At 38.1% G+C, this 24,396-nt stretch overlaps 1 protein-coding gene across 1 annotated transcript in view; it reads left to right on the top strand.

Moving 5' to 3' along the window:
* Positions 1-24,174, top strand: part of LOC311580805 (uncharacterized protein) — a gene marked incomplete at both ends in the record, with an annotated part of 92,032 nt that extends 67,858 nt beyond the window's left edge. The window contains 2 exons of the mRNA XM_084752519.1: positions 21,934-22,048; positions 23,970-24,174. Coding sequence (XP_084608645.1) covers positions 21,934-22,048; positions 23,970-24,174 — 320 coding nt within the window. The remainder of the gene's footprint in view (positions 1-21,933; positions 22,049-23,969) is intronic.
* Positions 24,175-24,396: the final 222 nt, after the last annotated feature.

Raw genomic sequence — 24,396 nt, 5'->3', positions numbered from 1 at the left:
TATCATGGGTGCAACTGCCTGTCATACACAGAAGACACAACCTTGGTCCTCTGTATTGTAATCTTTCTGCCATTTCCTCTGTAATGGTCTCTGAATCTTAGTTTGCAGGCGGTATTGTAGCTGAATCATTTGAGGATAGACACAGTGTAGTTGGGTGTTCTTTGCATTTTGACCGGCTATGGATTTTTGTGATAAGCTCTACCTACTGTAACACATTTTGCCCAAGCTCTGGAGGCAACTCAGGGCAATGCAATAGCCCACATTGTTTGGGGTGTCACTAGAAATCCTCTGAACAACCACAACCCAAAGAGACGTCTCCTATCCACGGAACAAGAGTTTTGATAAGAAAATCTATAGCATCACAGGATGCATTGCCACTCGACTGGCATAAGGTCATTTAATTTTTATATATGTATACACATAACTCTTTTAAATTTTACATATTTTTTTCACTTTTTTATTATTTATTAATTCATTCATATTACTTTTCAATTGTTATCCCATCCCTTGTATGCTCCCGTTTCTCCCTCCCTCATGCTTTCCCCCTACTCCCCTCCTATGACTGTGACTGAGGGCGACCTTCTCCACCTGTATATGATTATACAGTATAAAATCTTTTCTTGGTAGCCTGCTATCCTTCCCCTGAGTGCCACCGGGCCTCCCCATCAAGGGGATGTGGTCAAATATGGGGCACCAGAGTTCATGTGAAAGTCAGTCCCCACTCTTACATATGTGTTTTTAAATAAACATAAAATAATATATCTGGCTTCTTCAGTGTTCCTTGATGTTCCGTAATCTCCCTTTTCTCTCAGCCTCAGTCTTTTTCTCATTTCCCAGATGAAGTACCCAACCCCATTTCCTATGCCTCCTTTCATAGCACTGCGTGCCTTAGTGTAGGTCCTTCCCATCCTCACCGCCATGGACCCCGTGTGACTTCCGCAATTGTCCCAGGCTATGCATTCACATCTAGAGAAGAGCAGCAAGGTTCTACAAATAAGGGAGCACACGACGCATGGGCTTTCTTTGTCAAAACGTGATGGTTGTCAAAATAAGACTCACACAATGACAACACCTGTTGACAGCCAACACAGATGTGGGAAATCTGACAAGGACCCATCCCTAGATGAAGTGCCATAGGCTATTAATATCTGCTAAAAGAGGGAGAATCAGTCTTCTCCAGAGATAAGTTCCCTGACAGTTTAGTTTTTCCCTAACAGTTTCTTCCATGGATGGGAGACTTCTCTTTGAGGAGGATTTTAAGACACCCCAAACAGTATAGACTATTGCCATTTCCCGTACACAAGCACCTCGAAACTCACAAACATATAAGCAACACTAAATGAACTTATCAGGAAGCATTTTTTATATATACATGCACATATTCGTGTGTCCACATTTATATAAATGAAGAGGTCACGAGGTTAAGAGGGAGTCAGGAGGCATGGGAAGAGTAAGTGTGTGGGGCGGCAATATGCAAAAGAGTACTCATATGTGAGATTCTCCCAAAAAATTTTTTTTAACTTCATGGATAGTTATAACAGTGTTCAGCAAAAAGAACAATGCTGGAAATGAAATTATTTATTTCAAACTATAATACAGGTCCATCATAACAAGGAAAAAGTTCGGTGCTGTAAAACAATCAACAAAACCCCACATAAAACAGATACATAAGTCATGGAATAGAACAGAGGACCAATATATAACCACATACAACTACAGAACACAAATTGTGACACGTCAAAATAAAAACGACATTCTTCCAGAAATGCTGTGTGACACACCACACACACACACACACACACACACACACACACACTTCAAAGAATGAAATTAAATCCTTATCTCATCTTGAACAAAAACTAACTGGATGGGCCAAACACGGTAAAATAAAACCTGAAGCTTTGAAACATTTGGAGGAAAAGGTGGGATACAACATACAGACAAAGTACAGGTCTTTTTATTTCTTAAGCCTTATTTTTAGTATTTGCATGTAGACTGTAATAGATGACTGTTGATTCACCTGTTACTTTTAGTTGTCATGAGGCTCTGCATTCAGTACTGTTCAATGGAAAGTGCAGCTTCTCTGATTAAAGTTGGGAGTTGTTTATGCCTCTGGGTAGAAACATAAATATTCTAAGGGCAGCTTAATGAGTTGCTGAACAACTGTGTTGAGTTCTCCACCATGGCCTAGGATCTCTACAGCCATAAATTTAGGATAAGATATATAGTAACATTTATGAACATTTTGATTATCTTATTTTACCACTCTAATTTAGTTGAGTGTCTGCACAAATCACATCAAGGATTTGGAGAGTGTGTAGAGAATTGTAAAAATTTGGATTCACAGGTTCTGCAAAAACATGGCTAACCTTTAGTCTTTATTTTTAACCAACTACAAATGCATAACTTTCTTTACATAGTTTATTAATAAAAACATACAATGACCACTTTATTAGGTGGGTACAAAATACAATTCATCAGGGATTGGAAACATTGATTTTATTTTTATGTTTATTTATTTATAATATTTTCAAGCCAATCAAGACACACTGGTGTAAGTCAGACTGCCTCATGATTGCTACAGTCCTATGGACAAATATACTACATTATGCCCTCACTCATGCTTTATAATCAATGCAACCCATAATGAACACAGACAGCAATGGAAACATCACAGTGCAAAACATATCTAGGGAGACAATTCTTCATGAAACACCCATTTTGCCTGATGTGCTTCTGCGGAAACTGAAATTGGATGTCAGTCTGATGGCCGTAAACAGATTATTTTAGAATCTGAAGGCCTACGCAAGAGAACCTATTAGTTCCTGGCTCCACAGACATCTCTCTGTTCTGAATAGTGGGCTGTTGATAAATTGGACTGGTTATTGTAGTTTAGTGTTTAAAAAACTACTGAATCAACTTAGCTGGTCTGATTGAAAGTGTGTTTATTCAAATACACAGCGGAGAAGTCACCTTAGCTGTCAGTCAGGAGCAGAAATCTGAAGTCCTTCGCATGTTCATCCATCATCAAACATTCATTAAATGCCAAGTCGACATACCCTGTGGTTGTGATACACACCAGGACTCCAAAACCACTTACCATTGCTCTTTCAGAACTTGTACTCTGCTTTAAATGGGTCTTTCATGCCAGGAAATTACATCATTAATCACCTGCCAATAATTATGTGTGTCATTTCTAATGGGGGCTTGGAAGTATTTGTCTTAAGATAGCAGCAAACATTAAAGCAATAACTGATATTTAGACTCTGATGAAGTGGCTTAATTAGTCAGTATAGGACTTCATCTATTTTGCTATGTGTCCAGTGTTTGATAGTCTATGCGTTCATTTGTAAGCAGGAGTTCTTAGTCCTAATTTGTGTTTAAATCTTTCTTGTTTCATTTTTTTCTAGTCCTTTGGCTATGTTTATTCTTCTCTTCAGTAGTTTCCAATATTCTCTCTAGTGAGATCGGCAGATGTGGCTTCTTTTATCCTCTTTATATCCTGAGTTGTTATTGTTTCTCCTCAAACTATCCAGATACTTTAATAGAAGACAGTATTATAGGTTATCCATAGACTTTTAGAGCTTGGAATGCCTTGCTACCCATTTTTCAGGCTTCCAGTAAGCATCAGCTATTATTCTGATAAGTTTCCTTTATGAGTAATCTCTCTCTCTCTCTCTCTCTCTCTCTCTCTCTCTCTCTCTCTCTCTCTCTCCACTCTCTCTCTAAACATTACAAATGGAATTTATTTGATTGTTTTGGTTTACATGGGACAGGCTGGTTGGCCCAACTGTGGCTTTTTACTAAGTGGCAAAGCTGAGATGCCCAATCCATGAGGCTGGATGTCTTAGAAAATCAGGTGTGTTGCAGAAATGCAGGATTCCTGGAGAGGTGCTGGTTTCTAGTTCATGTTGCAAAGTTGAAGAAGCTGGGATTTGTTTGTTTGTTTTTTGTTTTTTTTTTATTTAAATTAATTTTATTTTATTAATTTATTCAGATTACAACTCATTTTTATCCCATCACTTGTATCCTCCCTTTCTTCACTCCCTCCCGTTTTCACCCTATTCCCCTCCCCTAGGTCTATAACCAAGGGGGACCTCCACCCCCACTATATGGTCATAGGCTATCAAGTCTCATCTTAGTAGCCTGCTTATTTTTTCTTTGAGTGCCATCAGGCCTCCCCACCAAGAGGAGGTGGTCAAATATGGGGCATCAGCGTTCATGTTAGAGTCAGTCCCCGCTCTTCACATAACTGTGGATAGTGTCCTTTCCATTGGCTATATCAGAGTAGGGGTTCAATGTTTACTACTTGTATTATCATTGGTTAGTGCAATAGTTTGAGCAGACCCCCTGGGCCCTGACTCACCTGTCATGATGTTCTTCTTATAGGTTTCTAGGACCCTCTGGGTCCTTCTATTTACCCCCCATCTCCTATATATGTCTTACCTGGAGTCCCAGTGAGATGTTCTCACATCTGTCCCAATCTCTTGGTAAGTGAAGACTTTCATGGGACATGACTTTTGGGCTAGTGACCAATTATAAGTGAGTGTATACCATGTGAGTCTTTCTGCTTCTGGGTTAACTCACTCAGTATGATCACTTCTAATTCCATCCATTTGTCTACAAATTTTGGGATATGCAATTAGACCCATATTTGTCACCATGCACAAAACTTAAATTCAGATGGATTAAAGACCTCAACATAAAACCAGAGACACTAAATCTGTTAGAAGAAAAAGTGGTGAAGAGCCTGGAGCACAGGAGACAACTTCCTGAATGTAACACCAACAGCCCAGGCCTTAAGGTCAACAATTAATAAGTGGGACCTCATGAGGTTTAGAAGCTTCTGTAAGGCAGGAGACACTGTCAAAAGAACAAAGTGACAGCCTACAAACTGGGAAAAGATCTTCACCAACCCTATATCTGACAAAGGTCTAATACCCAAAATATATAAAGAACTCAAGAAAGTAAACACCACCAGACCAAAGAACCCAATTGAGAAATGTGGCTCAGAACAGAGAATTCTCAACAGAGGAATATCAAATGGCTGAGAAACACTTAAAGAAATGCTCAACGTCTTTAATCATTAGGGAAATGCAAATCAAAACAACTCTGAGATTCCATCTTACACCCATCAGAATGGCTAAGATCAAAAATTCAAGTGACATCACATGCTGGCGAAGATGTGGAGAGAGAGGAACACTCCTTCATTGCTGGTGGGAATGCAAACTAGTACAACCACTTTGGAAATCTATCTGGCGCTATCTCAGAAAACTAGGAATAAGACTTCCTCAAGAACTTCCTATTGAGACTTTAGGCGAGACTAGCATGGAAGAATGGGGAATTAGTAGGATCCACAGGGTCCTGGAAACCTACAAGAAGAACTTTATGACAGGCAGATCTGGGTCCTGGGGTCCTCCTCAAACTAAGGCACCAGCCAAGGAGAATATAGGCAGTAAATTTCGAACCCCTACCAAGACCCAGCCGACGAACATGATATTCTCCACCGTTGAGTGGAGAGTGAGATCTGACTCTCACAGAAACTCTGGTGCCCCTTTTCTGACCACGTCCCCTGGATGGGAAGGTCTGGCGGCACTCAGAGGAAGGATAGCAAGTTACCAAGAAGAGACTCGATATTCTAAGAGCATATATAGGGGGAGGAGGTCTCCCTCAATCAAAGACATAGGGGAGAGGAGAAGGGGGGGAAGTGGGAGGGAGGGAAGAATTGGAGGAAATAGGGGAAGGGCTAACAATCGAGATGTAATATGAATAAATTAATAAAAAGGTAAAAAAATAAAAAAAATTATAAAAATGAATAAATTTTAAAAAAAGAAAGAAAGAAAAAAAAAAAAAGAAAGTGCCTGAAGCTTCAGGTGTGCACAGTTCCTTGGGCTGCACCCATTGGACAGGTGACAGATTTTTGGAAGAGATCTGTGCTACATCATCGTCATGAAAAAAAAAAAAAAGAAAAAAAAAAGAAATGATGTCACTCAAAAAAAAAAAAAAAAAAAAAAGACTTCCTCAAGACCCAGCTATTCTACTCCTTGGAATATACCCAGAAGATGCTCCAGCACACAACAAGAACATTTGCTCAACCATGTTCATAGTGGCCCTATTCATAATAGCCAGTACCTGGACCAGGCTAAATGTCCCTCAGTTGAAGAATGGATGAAGAAACTGTGGTACATTTACACTATGGAATACTACTCAGCTATTGAAAAAGCTGTATTAATGGAAGGAAAATGGCAACAAACTACCTGCATTCTCCAGCTGTTGAGTCCAGCAAGGTAACAGTATCACTTCTCTCTGGGATCATTTTTCTATGTAGGATTTCTCAGGAAAATTCAGACAACTTTGGGAGAGGATCTTCCTTTCCTCTTTAGTTAATCTTTTCTGGGAATGCTCTTAATAGATTTGCACAGAGTTATATGTCTCAAATAATTCAAGATTGAATCAAGTTTACAATCAGAATTAACTGTCACCCTTGCAGGTGAGATAACTATTCAAAAAGATATTGAATTCAACACTTGGTTAAAAAGCTATCAAAGTTAATTTTTGAACATTATCTGGTTAAAAAATAGCCATATATTAAAATTATCTCTGTAGTTATTTCTCTGTCTGTCTGTCTGTCTGTCTGTCTGTCTGTCTGTCTGTCTCTCTCTCTCTCTCTCTCTCTCTCTCTCTCTGTGATTGTGTGTGCTTGGCATGAGTGTATATGTGTGTATTATGTGTATGCATGCTTGCATGTAAATGAGAGTGCACAGATACCATGATGGACATTTTAAATCATTGGAAACTTTGGGTATCAGTTCCTGACTTATGTGACTCTAAATCCATCCCAGTTTTTAATGAACATGGATCACTGGTTCATTTGCTACTTTATTTTATTTCCTACCATCTGCCTATCTATCCTCATCTACCTATCTAGTTCCCCTTTCAATAGTATTTCTTGGTTTTGTAGATTTAGTGTAGTAACTGTAATATGCTGTGGGGAGTCTCTTATTACTCTGTTTATTATGTTATAGCAGCACTCACCATCTACTGAATTTAGGTTTGACTTGCTTAGATCCTGTCTAATTGAAAATCTTGGCTCCGTACGGGTATGTCTTTCTTTAATTCGTAAAATGTTCTCCTAAGATATTTTTAAAGATCTTGTCTATGACATTGATCTCTGAATATTTTTCATTTATTCTTATAATTAGGGGATTTTTGTCTTCTTATGGTGTTCTAGAGTTCTTTAATATTTTCTTTGTGCTTATATTTTTTCTAGTCTTTGTTTCTGTGGTCTGATTGTCCTACATCATCTTCTAGTACTGATACGCTGTCCTCCACTAAATGCATTCTACTCGAGAGGCTTTCCACTGGGTTTCTGATTGGGCTATCATATGTTTCAATTCCTTCTTCATTTCAGCATGAGATTTTTCAAATATTTATGTCTTTTTACTGAACTCAACTTTTAAATTCTGGGCTGTCTTCCTTATTTTATTCAGTCTTATGTTTCTTGGGCATCATTCAGCTGTTTAATGCTATTCTCACTGAGTTTGCTAAACTATTGTTTATGACATCATCAAAATCCTTTAATTTTTTGATAGAATGTATTAGTTCTTTTATGTTCTGTGTTCTGTGGTTCATCTAGATAATTATAACTCAAGAGCATTTCTATATGACTTTTGAATTTTGGTTGAAATACACTGTCTTAATCTTTCATTTGTTTTTGTTTTTCTGATGAGACCTGGACATTGAATTTCTTTCATTGGTTATATACCTTATCTGAGATTATATACAGCTTCTATTGTGAGGGAGTTTGGTTCTAGTTTAGTTTTTGTCTAAACTTGGTTCATTTTACATCAGGTATGAAGAGTTAATATGTCAATCCATCAGATACCCAGTGTTGATTTTAGACTGCTGGGAAAAAGTGATCTCAATTCAATGGTAAGCAAGAAAACAAGTGGATGGAACAAATGTCTAAATATGCTTAGGCTGGGAGTGTGAGAAGAGTTTGAATGGTCCAGGATATTGGGCACTCACCAGTCTGTATACAAGGCTGCATAGAAAGGCAAGTCCTAAGGGTAGAAGATGGTACAAACATATACTGCTCCAATCATGTTACCAGGCTGGATCAATGTCCAGATTTGTGTACTGGGCTAGGTGCAGCTTTAACCTGGGGACAGGATGTGGGATCTGGGAAAGACTTGGAGGTTGTATGTGGTGAGAGGAAGCAACCATCCAGTGAACAGAACTGATTAGACTGGGACACAGGGTGTATGAGTGGGCCATGGCTGAGAGGTCACAACTAGTTTACACAAACTGTCCTTGAAACTAGCTCAGGTCAACACTAGATCATCCAGAATGCTTCCTTTAAATACAAATAATAGTTTTCTTTTAAAAATATCATTTATAATCAAATAAAAATCAGAAGTAGACCTAGTGTAGAAGTAAACAGATAATGAGCATCCCAGCCCCAATGGACAAATCTACATAAAAGGCCCTGCTCAGGAAACACCACAAGAGATGGAGTGGGAAGAAGGTAAGAGCCAGAATGCCAGGATATCTGCTGTGAGTCTTCTAGAAATTGCTGATGGAGAAACTAACATCTGATTTAAAGTACAGTTGACAAGCAGAATGAAACCTTGAGCACACATCTTGGATTTCAGGAAAATGTTTAATCAGGAGGGCTTTTTTTGCCAAGTGGCAAAATCTTAAAATTTTCTTTTTCCATTCAAAATGGTGCTCCACTTGTTTTATTTAACAATTTGATAGACTCACAATATTTTTCCTTGCCTAAAAATTTTTTCCAACCTAATAGTCCCATCTCTATGTACTTCAAGGTTGTAGTGACCACCTTTTTTTTGTTTTTGTTTTTGGCACAGTGAAATTTCAACCTACTCACTTGTGCGCTCAGCGGAGGAATGCCACTGTATTTTTAGTTTCTGTGTCTCCTAGACTTAAAGGGGCGCTCAGTAGCATCATGTCATCCATAAGATACATGAGTTCGTGAAGCTGAACAGAGATGGATGAAAAACCTCCATTAAGCTTCAAACAAGAATCTCAACCATCACCTGTTTCAACTTGGACCCTCCTTAGCACAGATAACTATGCCTGTTCTTAACATTCCCCAGTATTCCGTGGCTAGTTAAGAGCTGGCTTTGAGGAGATAAAGAAGCCATGTGCTGCTCATGTCAGTGGGAGTCCACTTTAGACGGATGTGTCTTTCCACGTAATTACTACTTTGAGGGTAACTAAAGAGCGTAAAACCGTCTTAGGTTTTTGCTATTACTTCTCTCTTGCTCTTCTTTTAATAATAGACTCAGCAATTTCCTGCCCTATTTCCTTGGTAGGACCTATTATTAATTACCATTTTGACATTGCACTGAAAGTCACCTCATCCAGTCACAGGTTCAATCATTAAACCTGTGATTAACTGACACAATTTTATCACCAAGGAGTGTAATGTTTGGAACCAAAGAACTTTTATCTGGAAAGGTGTTAAGTAATAAGTGTCTCTTTGTAGTGTTCATGCTACTAAATTTAGAAGGTGTCAGCCTGAGAACTGGAACAACGTGTGTGCCTTTAGGACTGTGCTTTTATTAAGGTTTTAGTTTTAAAGATTCTCTGAATTTTTCAGTTTTGCTTGATTTGCTTTGTTGGCACTATTTTGCTCAAGTAATTAAAGGCATGGTTACACAAATGTTTAATCCAAGGTGTAAAAGTCAATTATAAATGCTGATTAGAATTCAACATCTCTATTTTGTTTTCACTTGGTTCTTTAGTCTGTCAAGGAGATAATTAAATAATGCAGTTCACAGTAGATTTTGTTTAAATTTTATTTTGCGTGTATATAGTTTTAAAAGTAACATGCTCTAAAGCCAAAATGAACAACAAATCCAATGCTAACTAACACACACACACACACACACACACACACATCTCACACTCCAAAGAAGCAATTCCACCTGATGTCTATTAGCAATATATAATTTTATAATACCACCTCTCATTTTTTCCTTGAGTTTAACTATGAAGGATAAATTCTCTCAATATCTTTCTCTAAAGTGCATATGTGATAAACTGTTAAAAGTTATTTAAACTGAAAATAAATTGCAATGCAGTGACATTAAACTATTGTGGTAGATTTGCTACAATTAGATGCTTCAAGTGCAAATATTTTATAAAAATTTTTCAAAGGCCTTTCTTCTGTCTTCCTGGGCTAATAGAGGCAAGTTATATCTATTTATCATGTTTCTTACAATGCTCACCTGAACTTTTTCTCTCAACTTTCGAAGAGTCTGGACTGTCTTAGCTTATTAATATTGTGTTATCTCTGTATGCAAATGTATGTGAGTGTACTTGTACATGCATATATATTCTACATATTTTATACATAATATTTATCAACAATTAATCTGAGTACTGATATTCTTTAGTTCTGGAATTCTATTTTATGTAATACTTCTAATTATTTGCTTTTTTGCAATGTATCAGTAACAGGCCTGGAGCAGTTCTATACTCAGAAAAAAATATCTTTTCACTTTCTATTGCTAATGTTTTTATTATTATCTTTTTTTTTCTTTCTTTCAAAGACAAACAAAAAATTACCTTTGTTCAATTCTTTTTCTCATGTTACTAAAATTTGTCAAATATATTTAGGTCATTTGTTTCCTGGTGTTTCTCCACCATTTAAAATTTTACAAGGCATGGAAGCAGTGAGGTGGCTCAGAGCTGAAGGTGTTCGCTGTCGTGCCTCATGACAGGATTCAATCTCTGGGACGCAGATGATGAAAGGAGAGAATCAATTCCCAAAAATTTGTTCTCTGGCTTCCATGAGGCTGCTGTGGTATGCACGCGTCTCTCCTTGAATTAATAAATAAAGAAATTTAATTAAAAACTGCTGAAAAACCGTACAAGCATTTGATGAGTAAATACATGACCAAAGAGATAAATGTTGATCAGTCTTTCTCTAAAAGAGGATATTTTATTTTATTTATTTTATTTTTTAATATATATTTTATTAATTTATTCATATTACATCTCAACTGTTTATCCCATCCCTTGTATCCTCCCATTTCTCCCTCCCTCCCGCTTCCCCCCTACTCCCCTCCCCGATGACTGTGACTGAGGGGGACCTCCTCCCCCTGTATATGCTCATAGGGTATCAAGTCTCTTCTTGGTTAAAACCCATGAACACATTTTATGAAAGTCTGAGTTTGTCAGTCTCTTAGGTGTTGTTGGAGTGATTCCAATGGGAGACATCTGGACTTTTTGCTTGATCATCCGGACATTAGCATATGAGTTGTTGTAGGGGTCTGTTTCCCCAAAGAAGTCGGCTCTCTGTAGCTTGGTGGAGGGGTGGGATAGGCAGTTCTAGTTGGTGAAACCAACAATGTGAATGGAGAAACAGATGCTACTAATGGGACTACTAGTGTCAAATTTTCTAGAGTTTTAGAGAAGACTGGACACTGAACCCTGATGTACTAGATGAACCTACAACTAGTCCCCACGGGTCAGTTACTCTGGAGAGGAAAACTCAGTTGTGCTAGGACTGCAGTTCCTTTACAGCAGGAAATCTAAAATTTAAACGCGATCCAGCAGAAACTTTCAGTTACTACTCACTTGTGCACCAACTGACCGTACACAATGATAAAATGCTCATTACATTCAACTTCAGGTCAGCTGGGATATATTTAGACTAAAAATAGTGTTTTTTGCTTGAATTTAAACTTTATTTGTGTGTCCTTTTTTCTGATACCTCTGCCAGAGAGTCTCTCTGTCTTTAATTTTGGTATCTATATTTTGTTATTAATCTAATCTAGCATGTCAATTCCAGCATTTTCCTTATTGAAAAACCAATTTAGGAATTCTGTTCTCAAAACTATTGTTGGTACATTTTACACGCTTCCATTTCATCCCAATTTTCTATGTGCTGTTATCTTCTGTACGCCACCTTGTTTATTTTTTGTCTTCTTACTGGAATTTGGGAGACAGTGACAAAAAATAAACAGATTTCATAGAACAAGACAGCTGAAAGGCTGAATAACAATTTGAAAACTTTGATATTTATTTTCCAAGATGTACACTCAGTTTTGAATAATTCTTTAGATGTCAACATATAAACAGAGATAGCCTTACTATTCTATAAACGATTTATATTTTGTTTTTTAAGTGTCAATTTAAAATCTATAAAGCATTTGGGCAGGACAGCACATTCAGTAATCCCAGTGTTTGGGAGGCTTAGGGATAATGTGTGAAAGTTGCAGGCTAGCCTGAGCTACAGAAAGCTCAAGAATATTCTTACTTACAAACAAAAATTCTTTCTAAAAACAAAAAATCAAACAAGCAAGCAAAAAACAAAAACTACACACTGAAACAAAAAGAAACATAATATCTAACAGCTCAAGAAAAATTCCTATTACATTGTATTACATTATTTGAGGAAATTAGTAATTATTTAACATGACAAAAGAGTTGAAATACATTGTATTTGGATAAAGAAATTTAATATATGAAGTTGTTATATTTTCGTAAAAATGACTTTGTCTTCTAAAATGAAGAAATTGCTCATCCAGGACTTCCAAGGAGATCATTAATGATAGGAATGGCTTTTTGTGTATTTGCACCCAGTAAAAACAAATATAAACATTTAATGTGGATTAAATAGAATGATTATTATATTTGCTTCATGGAGGCATCAAAGTATATACTAGAAAATAGTAATGTAGAAAGGTGGAATAGTAAGGCATTGAGCACTTGTCATGTCAGAACTATACACTGACATGTTATAGTCAGTAGGCAGTAAACGCATGCTGTTTTGCTCTAGCATGTAGTTTTACTTGCCCCACTGTAACAAAATACTTTATGACATTTTCTTCTTTCATTTATTTTTGTGACTAGTGACAGCAGGCTTCTGAACCCGAGGACAAAGGTGCAGTGTGGGTCAGAAGGAAGACACAGACCACCTGCTGATATTCAAACAAGTGGCCCTAAAATAGCTTGCGCCACCATTATTTATAGAACCACAGGTGTGCTAGCCTGAGCTGTGATGCTACTGGTTATTTTATTTAATGAAATCATAACATCCGAACTACAAAAGGCTCATCATTGCTATGTTTTCCCAATCGTTTCCCATCCTCCTTCTCCCTCCCATAAGGTCAATCACCACCCCACCCCAAGTGTGTTTTGCACTACAAAGCACAAGTTTTAAGCAAGCCAAAAATAAATGTCTAACCAGGCATGTCCTGTGGACATGAACATATGCCCACCTGGGCATAAACGTCATCACAAATGCAAGATGAGTGAGAGACAGATAAACAGTTCATGGTTAAAGTCCAGTCATCAAATAGCACAGCTCTGTCACAGTACTTTTTAATTTCAAACACAGATGTGTTCATTGTACCAACCAATCTTTTATGACATGTACCCACCAGTTCCTGATGCCATCTTTCCAAGAACCATTTTTTTTAATGTCTACTGGTCAGACACAACCTCCGCACTTTTCACGTCTCTGTTGACCAGACACAGCTTCTTCAGACAGTTATGCAAAGCAGGACCCACTTTTCTTCATACTGCTCCAGGATTATTCAATGTGAGTATAGCTGTTTCTCTAGGGACATGGCTACATGTCCCAAAATATCCAGCATTAATGGTCATATCTGCAGGATTGATTGAGGTAGGGGGAAAGAGAAGAGCGTTTTCCCCCTCAAAAGAGTTTTGAGAAAAACACAGACTCATCCATGAGGCTTTCAGCCTGTGTGATCTTGTCCTTGCCCATGATCAACAAAGTGAAACTTAATATTGCTATGAGTATAAACAGCATAGGAGTGCGTGTAGTACATGTGATTTATGTGATAAGCATAGAGGCTATCAAAATTCACCTTGCTAAGTGAGAAAGAGTTTCTTTGGGCCTTGCCGCACGGAGTCCCATTAGTGAAGCACTCACAATCCATTCTCTGCAGACACTGTAGATGCTGCATTGCCACCACCATATTTCTGTTGCTAAAATTTGAACACTAGAATGGGTCCTTATTTTACTGCAATATAATTCACTATTAAGCATGTTAGGTTTGTTTAGAAGAGGTGTTCCCCCCCCCAGGCAAAATATTAGCTTTTGATTGTCAGCTCAGATAGAAAACAAATAGCCCCATCAGTACTCAATCCAAACTCCAAGAAATCTTTGAATCTCATGACATCAAGCATCCTACAGGTACTATGACATCAAAATCAAGCCATTCTCCACTGCAGGCTGGATATAATATGGGCCTTTTGTTTTATCTTTCTTCTTGGTTAGATGGTGAAGAATAAATGATAGAGAGAGATGCAGTAACAATACTTCCTTTATCAAATTCCAAAAGACATCTCGTAATTTAAAGAATATATTCAAATTTATACAGCTAAGTCAACAAGATCTTTTCTTTGAATTTAGTTAAACTTATATGTTAATTTTTGGGGCTTCAAGAGAATCATGCTGACTTTTGATTTGCAGCCTACCATTGAAGAGAGGGAAAAATGCAATGTACTATCACCACAATATAAGGTACATCACAAAAATAATTCTAAAACTTGGCAAAGTCCCAGTACAAAGTACAAAGTGTGTGTGTGTGTGTGTGTGTGTGTGTGTGTGTGTGTGTGTGTGTGTATGTGTTATGAATGTTATATATACATGTGCATTCAGGTGCACACATGTGTGAACACGTTTAGAGTTCAAAGGTCAATATTGTGTCTTGCTCAGTAGCCCTCCATATTATTCTTTGAGAGACGGTCTTTCATGGAATACATTACCCATTGATTTGTCTGGGTTAGCTGAGTGTCAAACACAGCTCCAGCAATTCTCCTGTCTTTATATCTCTTCCAGATGTGGGGTCATGCCTGCCATTGTTCCCAGATGTTATATAGGTTCCTGGGATCTGAATTCAGCATCCATGCTTTTGGCAACGCTCTTTACCTACTTAGCTATATCCCTAGTTTAATATCTTTCCTTTTCCTAGTTATTTATTTTATTTGTGTGTGAGACTGTATGCACGTATGTATGCATAAGTCATGGTGAGTGTGTGTAGGCCAGAGGTCAGTAAGAATGGTTTGGTGTTTATCTGGAATGGAATTCAGTTCTCTCTTCCCACCCTGAGTGTTTTGCTGATGAAACTTAGGTGATCACGCTTTGCAACAAGGTAGGTGGCCAGATGAGCAATCATGCCATCCAGATACTACTAATAGTAGTATATTTGTTGGGTTTCTAAAATCTCTATAAAGTCTTCATCAGTTGGTAATGGATAGCTACGTAAGATCATCATACGCAGCTTTTGTGACCCACCACACATTAACTAGTTCAGTATTTTGTTGACTGGAACATACATATAATTTTAGGTAAATTAACATCTCAGTGTGCAATAGTTAATAAGTGCTATAGAAGGAATTTGAAGAATTATGCACCCTTGTGAAAAAGAGATTTGAGAAATATGCACTTCTCCACAATAATACTTTCAGATTATCTCGGTAACAAAACTGCAAAGACTTCAAGCAAACACCAGCTAAGGACACATTATTGGGCATACTGCTGTTGAGTAGTCAAAAGTAAAAGACTGAGACTCTTTTGTAACGAGAGAAAAGAATTCCCACAGAGAAGAAAAGTCCCCGTAACTAAACTAACACCCTAACTTAGAACTTTTAGCAAAAGCCTCTGAATCAGAAGGGCATAGGAAGAGAATTCTAAAGCGCTGAAAGGAAAAGAGCTGCTAGCCAACCACTCTGTGCACAGTAAGGCTGCCCTAAGTGAATGAAGGCAACATAAGGATTTCAACTAAATTTAATCTTAAGAAGTCTGTCGTCATTAGACTTACACTGCAGGAATGTTTATTGGTTACATTGAATGGGTACAAAGTATTAACATGAAAATATAACAGTGTGAAGGTGAATGTGTAGTCAGCTTCAAAGAACTCTAATACTGTCTAGAAGTATGCAAATCAGTTTTAAAGATCTATAACATTTAAAGGCAAAAATAGTAAAATTAAGTACATCTAAAATGATTTGCATATATTAGATGCATGGAAAGCAACTGTAAGAGGGGATTTCATAGCAATTTTTTGTCAACGACAAGAAAGCAGACAAAATCACAAATAATCTGATTTCACACCTCAAGAATTAGGCAAAAGAAACCATGAGATAAAGCAGAAGCTAGTAATGAAGATTTCAGCAGATATTCTTGGGACGTTTATGTTTATAGTTAGTTTTATGAAAAAAAAACAAAATTGATTAAACATTTCCTAATACAAGTCAATACATTGACAAATGAAAGAGGAATCATTACAACAATACAAATAAACTTTAATACCTCATAAAATATATGTGAACAAAGTGGATAACCTAGAGAGAGTAAATAAACTAGTAGAAAGCTACCACCTATTAAAAACAAATCACGAGAAATAGAAAACTGGAATAGCAAAATGATAAACATGAAAGAGAAGCTGCAAGAAATAATGTCCTGGAAAGTGCCATCATTAAGCAGCTCGGTGCACATGTAGATGCTAGCAAGTATTTAAAGAGTAACTGAAGGCAGAGTTTCTCAAAACACCGAAGGCAGGGGGGGCGGTGTTTTCAAACATGTTTTACAGATGATTTTAAAGCCAACCGTCATGTTATATTTCTTCACACATGTAATCAATCAAGTACTCCAGATGCCATGGGAGGAGGTCTGGCACGCAAGAGTTCCAATAGGAAGACCATAAAAAGGAAAAATGAGAGACAGAGGAGAGGGAGGGAGAGAAGGATAGAAGGAGAAAGAGAGAGTGCCTAAAAAAATACGGGTAATTACTTTTAATTAGCAGAGATTTAAAACAGAAGTTTAGCGCAGCAATCACTCCGGCGGATTAGAAGGACACAGCCATAAGTAAGTGGAGTTTAACCTTTGAATGTACAGATGACTCAATATACATACACAAACCAGTAAAGTTTTATGCCACATTAACCATAAATAGTAAAAGTCTCAGGATCATCTAAAAGATACTAAAGGAAATAATTGAGAAGAAAAGCTCCTGGTCAAAATGTCTCAGCAAATTAGGTACAGGAGGGATGCACTATAGAACAAAAAGATAAATTGTAACAAGCCTGAAGCTCATGTTATATTTGATTAAATAATAAAATATTTTCACTGTGCATGGTGACACAAGTCTGTAATCTCAGCACTCAGGGAGGCAGAGGCAGGTGGATCTCGGTAAGTTTGAAGCCATCCTGCTCTACAAAGTGAGTCCAGGACAGCCAACACTACACAAAAAAACCTTGTCTTAAAGAGCCAAAAATAAATAAATAAACAATAAAATATTTTCTTCCAAATCTGGGGCAAGTTAAGAAAGTCCATCCTTATTCTCTCATTAAAGTAGTAAATAATAAACAGAACAATATGATAAGGAAAGAACATAAAAACTCCCAAATTAGAAAATAACAGTAAAGATATTTATTTTGTGCATGATAGAAAGTATATGTACAGAAATCATTACCGTTAGTTGTCACATGTAAAATTTTACAAATAATAAAACACCACAACATGTGCTTAATTATTAAAAATTTTTAGACATTTATTCATTTGTTACTTGTGCACATATTTCAACTTGTATTTATAGGTCGCACTTCATGTCATATGCATAGAAGTCAGAGAAAAACTTGTGGGAAACAAGTCTCTCTTAGCACACGGCTCCCAAGGATTGTACTCAGGCCCTTAGAATTTGTAGCAAGCACATTCACCTGCTAAAACATCTCTCCAGACCCAGGAAGTTTATAAGATACAAACTCAAGAAATGAGAATCAGTAGTATTTCTATAAACTAGAAAACTATCATAATGGAAATGAAAAAAAGAATCATAAAGACAATAATATCAAGTTAACAAAACTATGAAAGTCTACCCATTGTCACATTGACAGAAACAAATCACTTCAATATATATTCTTTTTGTTTATTGCCCCAAAGATCACTTTTCAATATCACAATGTAACTCACAGTCCAATTTCTTCTGGGTTTTAAATTTTCTACCCTTCTAAGTCCAAGGTCTCTTTAAAAGTTCAAAGTCAGTCTCTCTCTTCTCTCTCTCTCTCTCTCTCTCTCTCTCTCTCTCTCTCTCTCTCTCTCTCTCTCTCTCTCTCAGAGACAGGGTTTCTCTATGTAGCCTTACCTGTCCTGGACTCAGTTTGTAGACCAGGCTGGCCTCGAACTCATAGCAATCCGCTTGCCTCTGCCTCCCTAGTGCTGGGATTAAAGGCCTGTACCACCACGCCCTGCTTCAAAAGTTCAAAGTCTCTTACCTGACCTTCTGTGAGTTAAAGATAAGTTGTACGCTTTCTTATTCTAAGAGGGAGAGACTGGAACAGTTACAAGCAAAGCCTACAAAGCCAAAATCCAACAGTGAAGAAAGCTCAGTGTTCATCACCTGGAACTCAGGCATGAACTTCTAGGCTCTGGAGGGCTTGGGAAACTTCACTTCCACAGTGCTGCCATCTGAGAACATGCAACTTCTCGCATCAGCTCAGCCCAGCTCTTTTCCACACCTGCAGTACGTTATCATCCCTGACTCTTTGCATCTCCAGTATGGTGGAGTCTCAAGCCAATACAGCTGTACCTCCATCAATAGCCTCCCCTTGCCTCTTATTGTGTCAAGCCCCATCGTCTCTTTGTTTACCTTTTAAACTTTGCAGCTTTCATGTCTTTAAACCTAGTAAGATGTGTAAGAGTTCACACATTACCAAGTTCAGCTTGAGATGGAGGTGGGCCACCACTTGGATCACAGCCTCTGTCTGCTGATGCTGAGGAAATACTTTCTGGACATTTTAAAAAATGTGTTAGTCTCTTGTGACCAGCATCCATTATTGCCCAGTAAAGCAAGATGGTTTCACTTTCACAAATTCTTAATACAAATACACCACAGTAGTGGTCAGCCTAAATAATTCTTGTTTCCTTCTGAAATGTCATAAGATAACCTAATAGTACATAAACTGCTCTCACCTCTCTTGCCTTTCAAATTCCTTCAGAATACCATGTTAATTTCTGAGAACCAAATGACTTTTCTACCCCAAAGCCCACAAGTCCTTCCAAAAGCCTTGAAAAGAAAAAAATATGGTCAAGTTCATAAAAGCAACACTTCTCTTCTCAGGTACCAAATTCTGTATTAGTTAAGCTTATGTTTTGGTTTACTTTCTGTTGTTGTGATGAACACCATTACCGAAGGCAGCTTCATAAAGTAGTTCACTTTAACTTCCAGCTTGTGGTCCACAATGGATGGTAGCCAAAGTAGGAACTCAGACACAGAGGCGCAGAGAAATACTGCTTAGGTGTCTGCAAAAGCCCACGCCCACTTGCCTGGGCATGGCACTACCACCGTGAGCTGGGCCTGAGCCTCCACATCAGTCCACAAACAGGAAATGCCCCACAGACACAGGTCAATCGGATGCAGGCGATTCCTCAACTGAGGTTCTGTCCCCATGGGCATGTCTAAGTTTGCACTCAGGTGGCAAAACACTACGACAATGCCAATACTACTTAAAGCAATCTATAGATTCAAAGTAACCACATTAACCTCTTAACACAGTTCTATTTCACAGAGAATGAGGGAAAAAAGATCTTGAAGGCACATGTAAGTAAAGAAGTGCCTCAATGAGACTGAGTAAGCCTGTATAAGAAGATAAATGCAGGGATCATCACACTTCCTGACAGTGAGCCATATAAGAACACGTAATCATGGCTAGAGTCATCCCTGACAGAAGAAAAAGATACCTAGAGCAATGGAACGGAGCACATATGCCAGAGTACCTCCATGATTGGAAGCTCAGGCAATTCTTCACAAAGATGTCCAGTAGAAACAGTTGGGAGAAGATTGTCCTTTCTCTGAATCATGTGAGGAAAACATGATAGACAAGGATAGGGTCATGGAACCTATGAGTGTGTCAAAGACCAAATTCACCTGATGAAAAGGCTCTCTATTGAAGGAGACTGAAGACCATGCAGATTATAAGGGGCAGTTGCCTAATAAGAAACTCATGACCTAACACCAAAAAAAGGAAAATAACCTAATTAAAAAAGATCACCACAGGACATCAGTAGATTATCCAAATACAAATGGACAACAGGTATATTAAAGAATGGTAATTGTTCTTACTATTAGAAAAACACAAATCAAAATCACAGCAGGAGATTGCCTAACACTTTGTTAGGATGCCGATTACAAAAACACCAGCTAATGAATGTGGAAAGTGGTGTGGGAATAAGGAACAGTTGTTTACTGTTCATGGGAATAAAACTTGGCATACATTATGCAAAAGGACTTGGAAGTTCATCTAAAATTGATGATGCGACGACAACTGTCTGATGCAACAATTTGAGTTCTGGATTTGGAATTGAAATATCTGCGCTCCTGTTCAGTGTTGTTCTCTATACTTGAGATAAAGAGGCAAGACAAGTGTCTGCTGATAGATGATTGAGTACAAGATGCAGGGAACGTATAAAGGAGACAATTATTCAAGCTTGCAAAAGAAATTCTACAGCCTAACACAACATGAATGGACTGGGGAAATGTGCTCTAAAGCAAAATAAGCCAAACACAGAAATAAGTAATGTGCACCGTCAATTGTGAGTAGAATGTAAAACAACTGAACTCATAGAAAGAGAAAAAATTGAACCAGATGACTGAATGATGGCTATGTGGGGCTGACCAGTGGGACGTGAACGGAGAGATGGGAGGTTCCACTTTGCAGGTATGGTATTGGGACATTCTGGAGGTCTAGCATGGGCAAGGTGACTATGGTTCCAGCTCTTATATACAAAGAAAGTGCATTCTATGATGTGATGGCTGCGTAAATTCACTTTTTAGCAACCATTAAATAGTTCTTAGATGTTTACTAAATTATAATGTTACTTTTCTTTTCTTTTCTTTTCTTTTTTTTCTTTTTTTCTTTTTTTGACTTGCCAGAAATGTAGACATCCCTGGGAAGAAGGGATCTCAGATGAAGGATTGTTTCCATTGGATTTCACTGTGAACATATCTGGGGGGGCATTTTTGTTTGTTTCTTTGCTGATTGGTTTGAATAGTACTATCCGGGACAGATGGGCCTGGGTTGTAGAAGAAAGGTAGCTGAATATGGAAGGGGAAGGAAGCCAGTAAGCTCTTTTCCTCCATGGTCTCTTCCTCAGTTCCTATGAGAACGTTCCTGCTTCACTTCCTGTCTTGTCTTTCCTTCAGGAGGGACTGTAATTTGTAAGCAAAATAAACCCCTTCCTCCTCAAATTGCTTTTGGTCATGGTGTTTATTAGAGCAACAAAGGAGCAAACCAGGACTCATCCCTGAGTTAGACACACATTTTATTAGTTAATTATCATAAAATTCCAATGACTGATTTCTAACTTTTGTTGGATTTTTACATGCAAAGAAAAAGAATGGCATTAAATGCAGAGGGAAATTTTTTGAGAGAATGAGTCTGCCCTAGGTTTTGGGGTTCCTGTAGTGAGAAAGCCATAAGCTAGCCCTAGTCCTCATGATGAGTTCAGAAGAACCCTGTTCTTTTAAAAAAATTTTTAATTATAATTTATTCAGATTACATCCCAATTGTTATCCCCTCACTTGTATCTTCCTGCTCCTCCCTCCCTCTTCCACCCTATTCCCCTCCCCTAGACCTCTGACAGAAGGGTACCTCCTCTTCTACCATATGACCACAGTCTATCTGGTCTCATCCAGGTAGCCTGCGTCCCCCCCTTTCTGTATGTGCCGCTGGGCCTCACAATCCAGGGGAAGTGATCAAATTTGGGCCACTAAGAGTTCATGTCAGGGGCAGTGCCAGCTCTCTTTCCACAAGCATGGAGCATGCTCTGTCCCTTGGCTAGATCTCAACGGGGGTTGGGGGATCTAGGTTTACTGAATTCATTGGCCTTATGTTGTGAGTTTCCAAGAACACGTCTGCCCCCCTCTCCAGGCTCTCTGAGAGGAGAATCTGCTAGGCAGCACGCAACTTGCCCTTTCAGTGTTCTTCCAGCACCCTGGGGACGCTCAGCCATCTGGAGTCTGTTGTCACACTGTGATTTCTGCAGGTTTGTTTAACTTTTAATCTCTCTAGTCACTTCTTTTATTATTCTCTCTACGCATAATTTTTGCATTATATAGTCTTTATATATTTCTTTAAACTTTGTATTGAAATTGCCCGAACTAATTGTGAAAGTGACTCGGCAAAGACAAGTAATTTCCCCCCCCCCTTCCTGGCACTTAAAGATTTGCCTCCATTAGAGTCAATGATCAGAAAACAAACCCCATCCAGCAAATGAACACAAACTCAAGCAGGGATGTATGAGGGTGGGGTGCCCCCAGTATGCACAAGCAGCAGCCTAGGTGACTTTAAAGTTTTCAATTATTTTCTGCTATGTTTTCTTGGATGATGAAGCCCATTCGTTTTTTATCTGTTTCTCATGTTTCTGAAACATGGAGAATTAATGCAGAGTGTTGGTGATGATGTACTTACAACCCGGATAATTCTCACAGAATGGACTATGTTGAAGACTAATTCACAACCAGATTCTTCCTTTAGTTAAAACTTTATCTGCTCTTTTCTTGTCTCTGTTTCTCATGCTAATTTCTCCTTGATGATCATTTCTATGGGTGGTCCACTGTCTCGGCAAGGTAAGTGCTCCCCAGGTGTGGCAGCCAGTTCTGTCTGAAGGCCTGCATGCTACTGCTCAGCACATCCCAGGGATGCCAGAGATGAACATGGTGGGCACTTCTGGGTCCTCTGGTTGTGTTTGTCAAGCTGTGTACTTGGTATGTTAATATTGCCCTCTGCTTCTTTCATATCAGCACCACGTCATTAATAAGAAAGTCTCAGCCCTCTAATGAAGTTATGAATGACATCCCATTCTAAAGGGAACAGAATGCCCCACACTGTTCTGCCGTAAAGCATCTTACTAAAAGCATTTCCCTTGCTTAGGGGTTTTGTTTTCTCTTCACTTGAAAGACAAAACTAGGTAAGAGTTAACTCAAAATTACATGACTTCAACACTTGCTTTGGTTTTTATTTTTATCACACAGATCTGAGCCCATTCAAAAATAGCTGATGCTAGAGTTTTCAACTTCATTTCTGCCCCCATTTAATTATTCAATTTTCCATGCTTTGTCATCATTCTGCATAAGCGCATATTAAATATACACAACAGTGGCTATCCTTGTCACACTTTTCAGATAGGCATGTAATATACTTTGATTTTCTACCTCTTTGAAATACACCTATTTCAAAAATCTTTAAAAATATTTTTACAAAACATAATTAACTTATACTACAATAGTACAGAAAAGCATAAAGGTAAACGTGCAAGTATAATAAGAAAAACGTAAACCCAGTAAGCAAAAACACAAGGAACACTAACAGGTTAAAATAACAATACAAATACTTGAAAATGTTTTATTCATTGAACAAATACATTCTAGCCATTTGTTTTGTGTTCACCAAGGTGAAAACAGTCAGCGCACACTTGAAAACAAAACAATGTAACCCTCAGTGCTCTGCGTGGGATGGGAAGTACAAAGACATACAATTACAGATGAAATATCTGTGCCTCTTGAGAAACTCACACCAACTATGCCTTCTCATATTTCGCTCTAACCCTCTGATGCCTGTGTTTCCATTTATTTTAAAATCTTTTGAGAAACAAAGTCTTTGATTTATAAAAAATAAAAAGTTATAACAACTAAGAGGGAGTGTAACATGAGAGTTCTTTTGCAGAAAATAGCAGCTAACGAAAACAAGTGAACTCATCAAATCACTATGTTGAGGTGTCTGAAATAGTGAGGCTTGCTTACTTACCACTGAAGACATTGTGTTAGGATAGTGAACCCAACGTTTGAGGCCGAATTACACCTAAGATCAAGTAAATACAGGTGGGAAGTCTAGACTCCCAATTACAAAGACTGTGATTTCCCTGGCCTGTGGTCCTAATCCTGTGTGCCTTGCACCTCTTTAAAAAGGAGAAACTTGAGAATGGAAACAGACTTGTATGGAAGGGTGATGGCAGGAAGGCACATGTGGGGACGACACTGTGACTGCACAGGTAAGATGCCATGTCAAAGCAAGGAGATTTCTGACAAACACCCCCAATTAGAAGAGGCGCAGGACTCTGAGCTACAGACTTCTCAGACAGGTAGCAATGGGAAGCCTTTGGCTTGGGATTAAAGGTCTTTGGAAATGTAAGAAACATTTATGCCAAGCCTCCTTATTTTGGAGACTATTACAAAATCCCTGAGAAATGAAAGCAAGGACATTTTGAGATATTAATAAGCTATAGAAAAACTAAAAGAAATATATTAATATTAAAGGGAAATGGTTATAATGTAGTTTGAAACGAGGATCTGTGGGTATTTTATAAAGGGCACATGGTTCATATTGTTTGTTGGA

This window comes from Acomys minous, assembly GCF_964271855.1.
Source record: "Acomys minous genome assembly, chromosome: 13".
Taxonomy (NCBI): Eukaryota; Metazoa; Chordata; class Mammalia; order Rodentia; family Muridae; genus Acomys; species Acomys minous.
The sequence above is the reverse complement of the archived record's forward strand: the minus strand, read 5'-3'. Positions and strand labels throughout refer to the sequence as shown.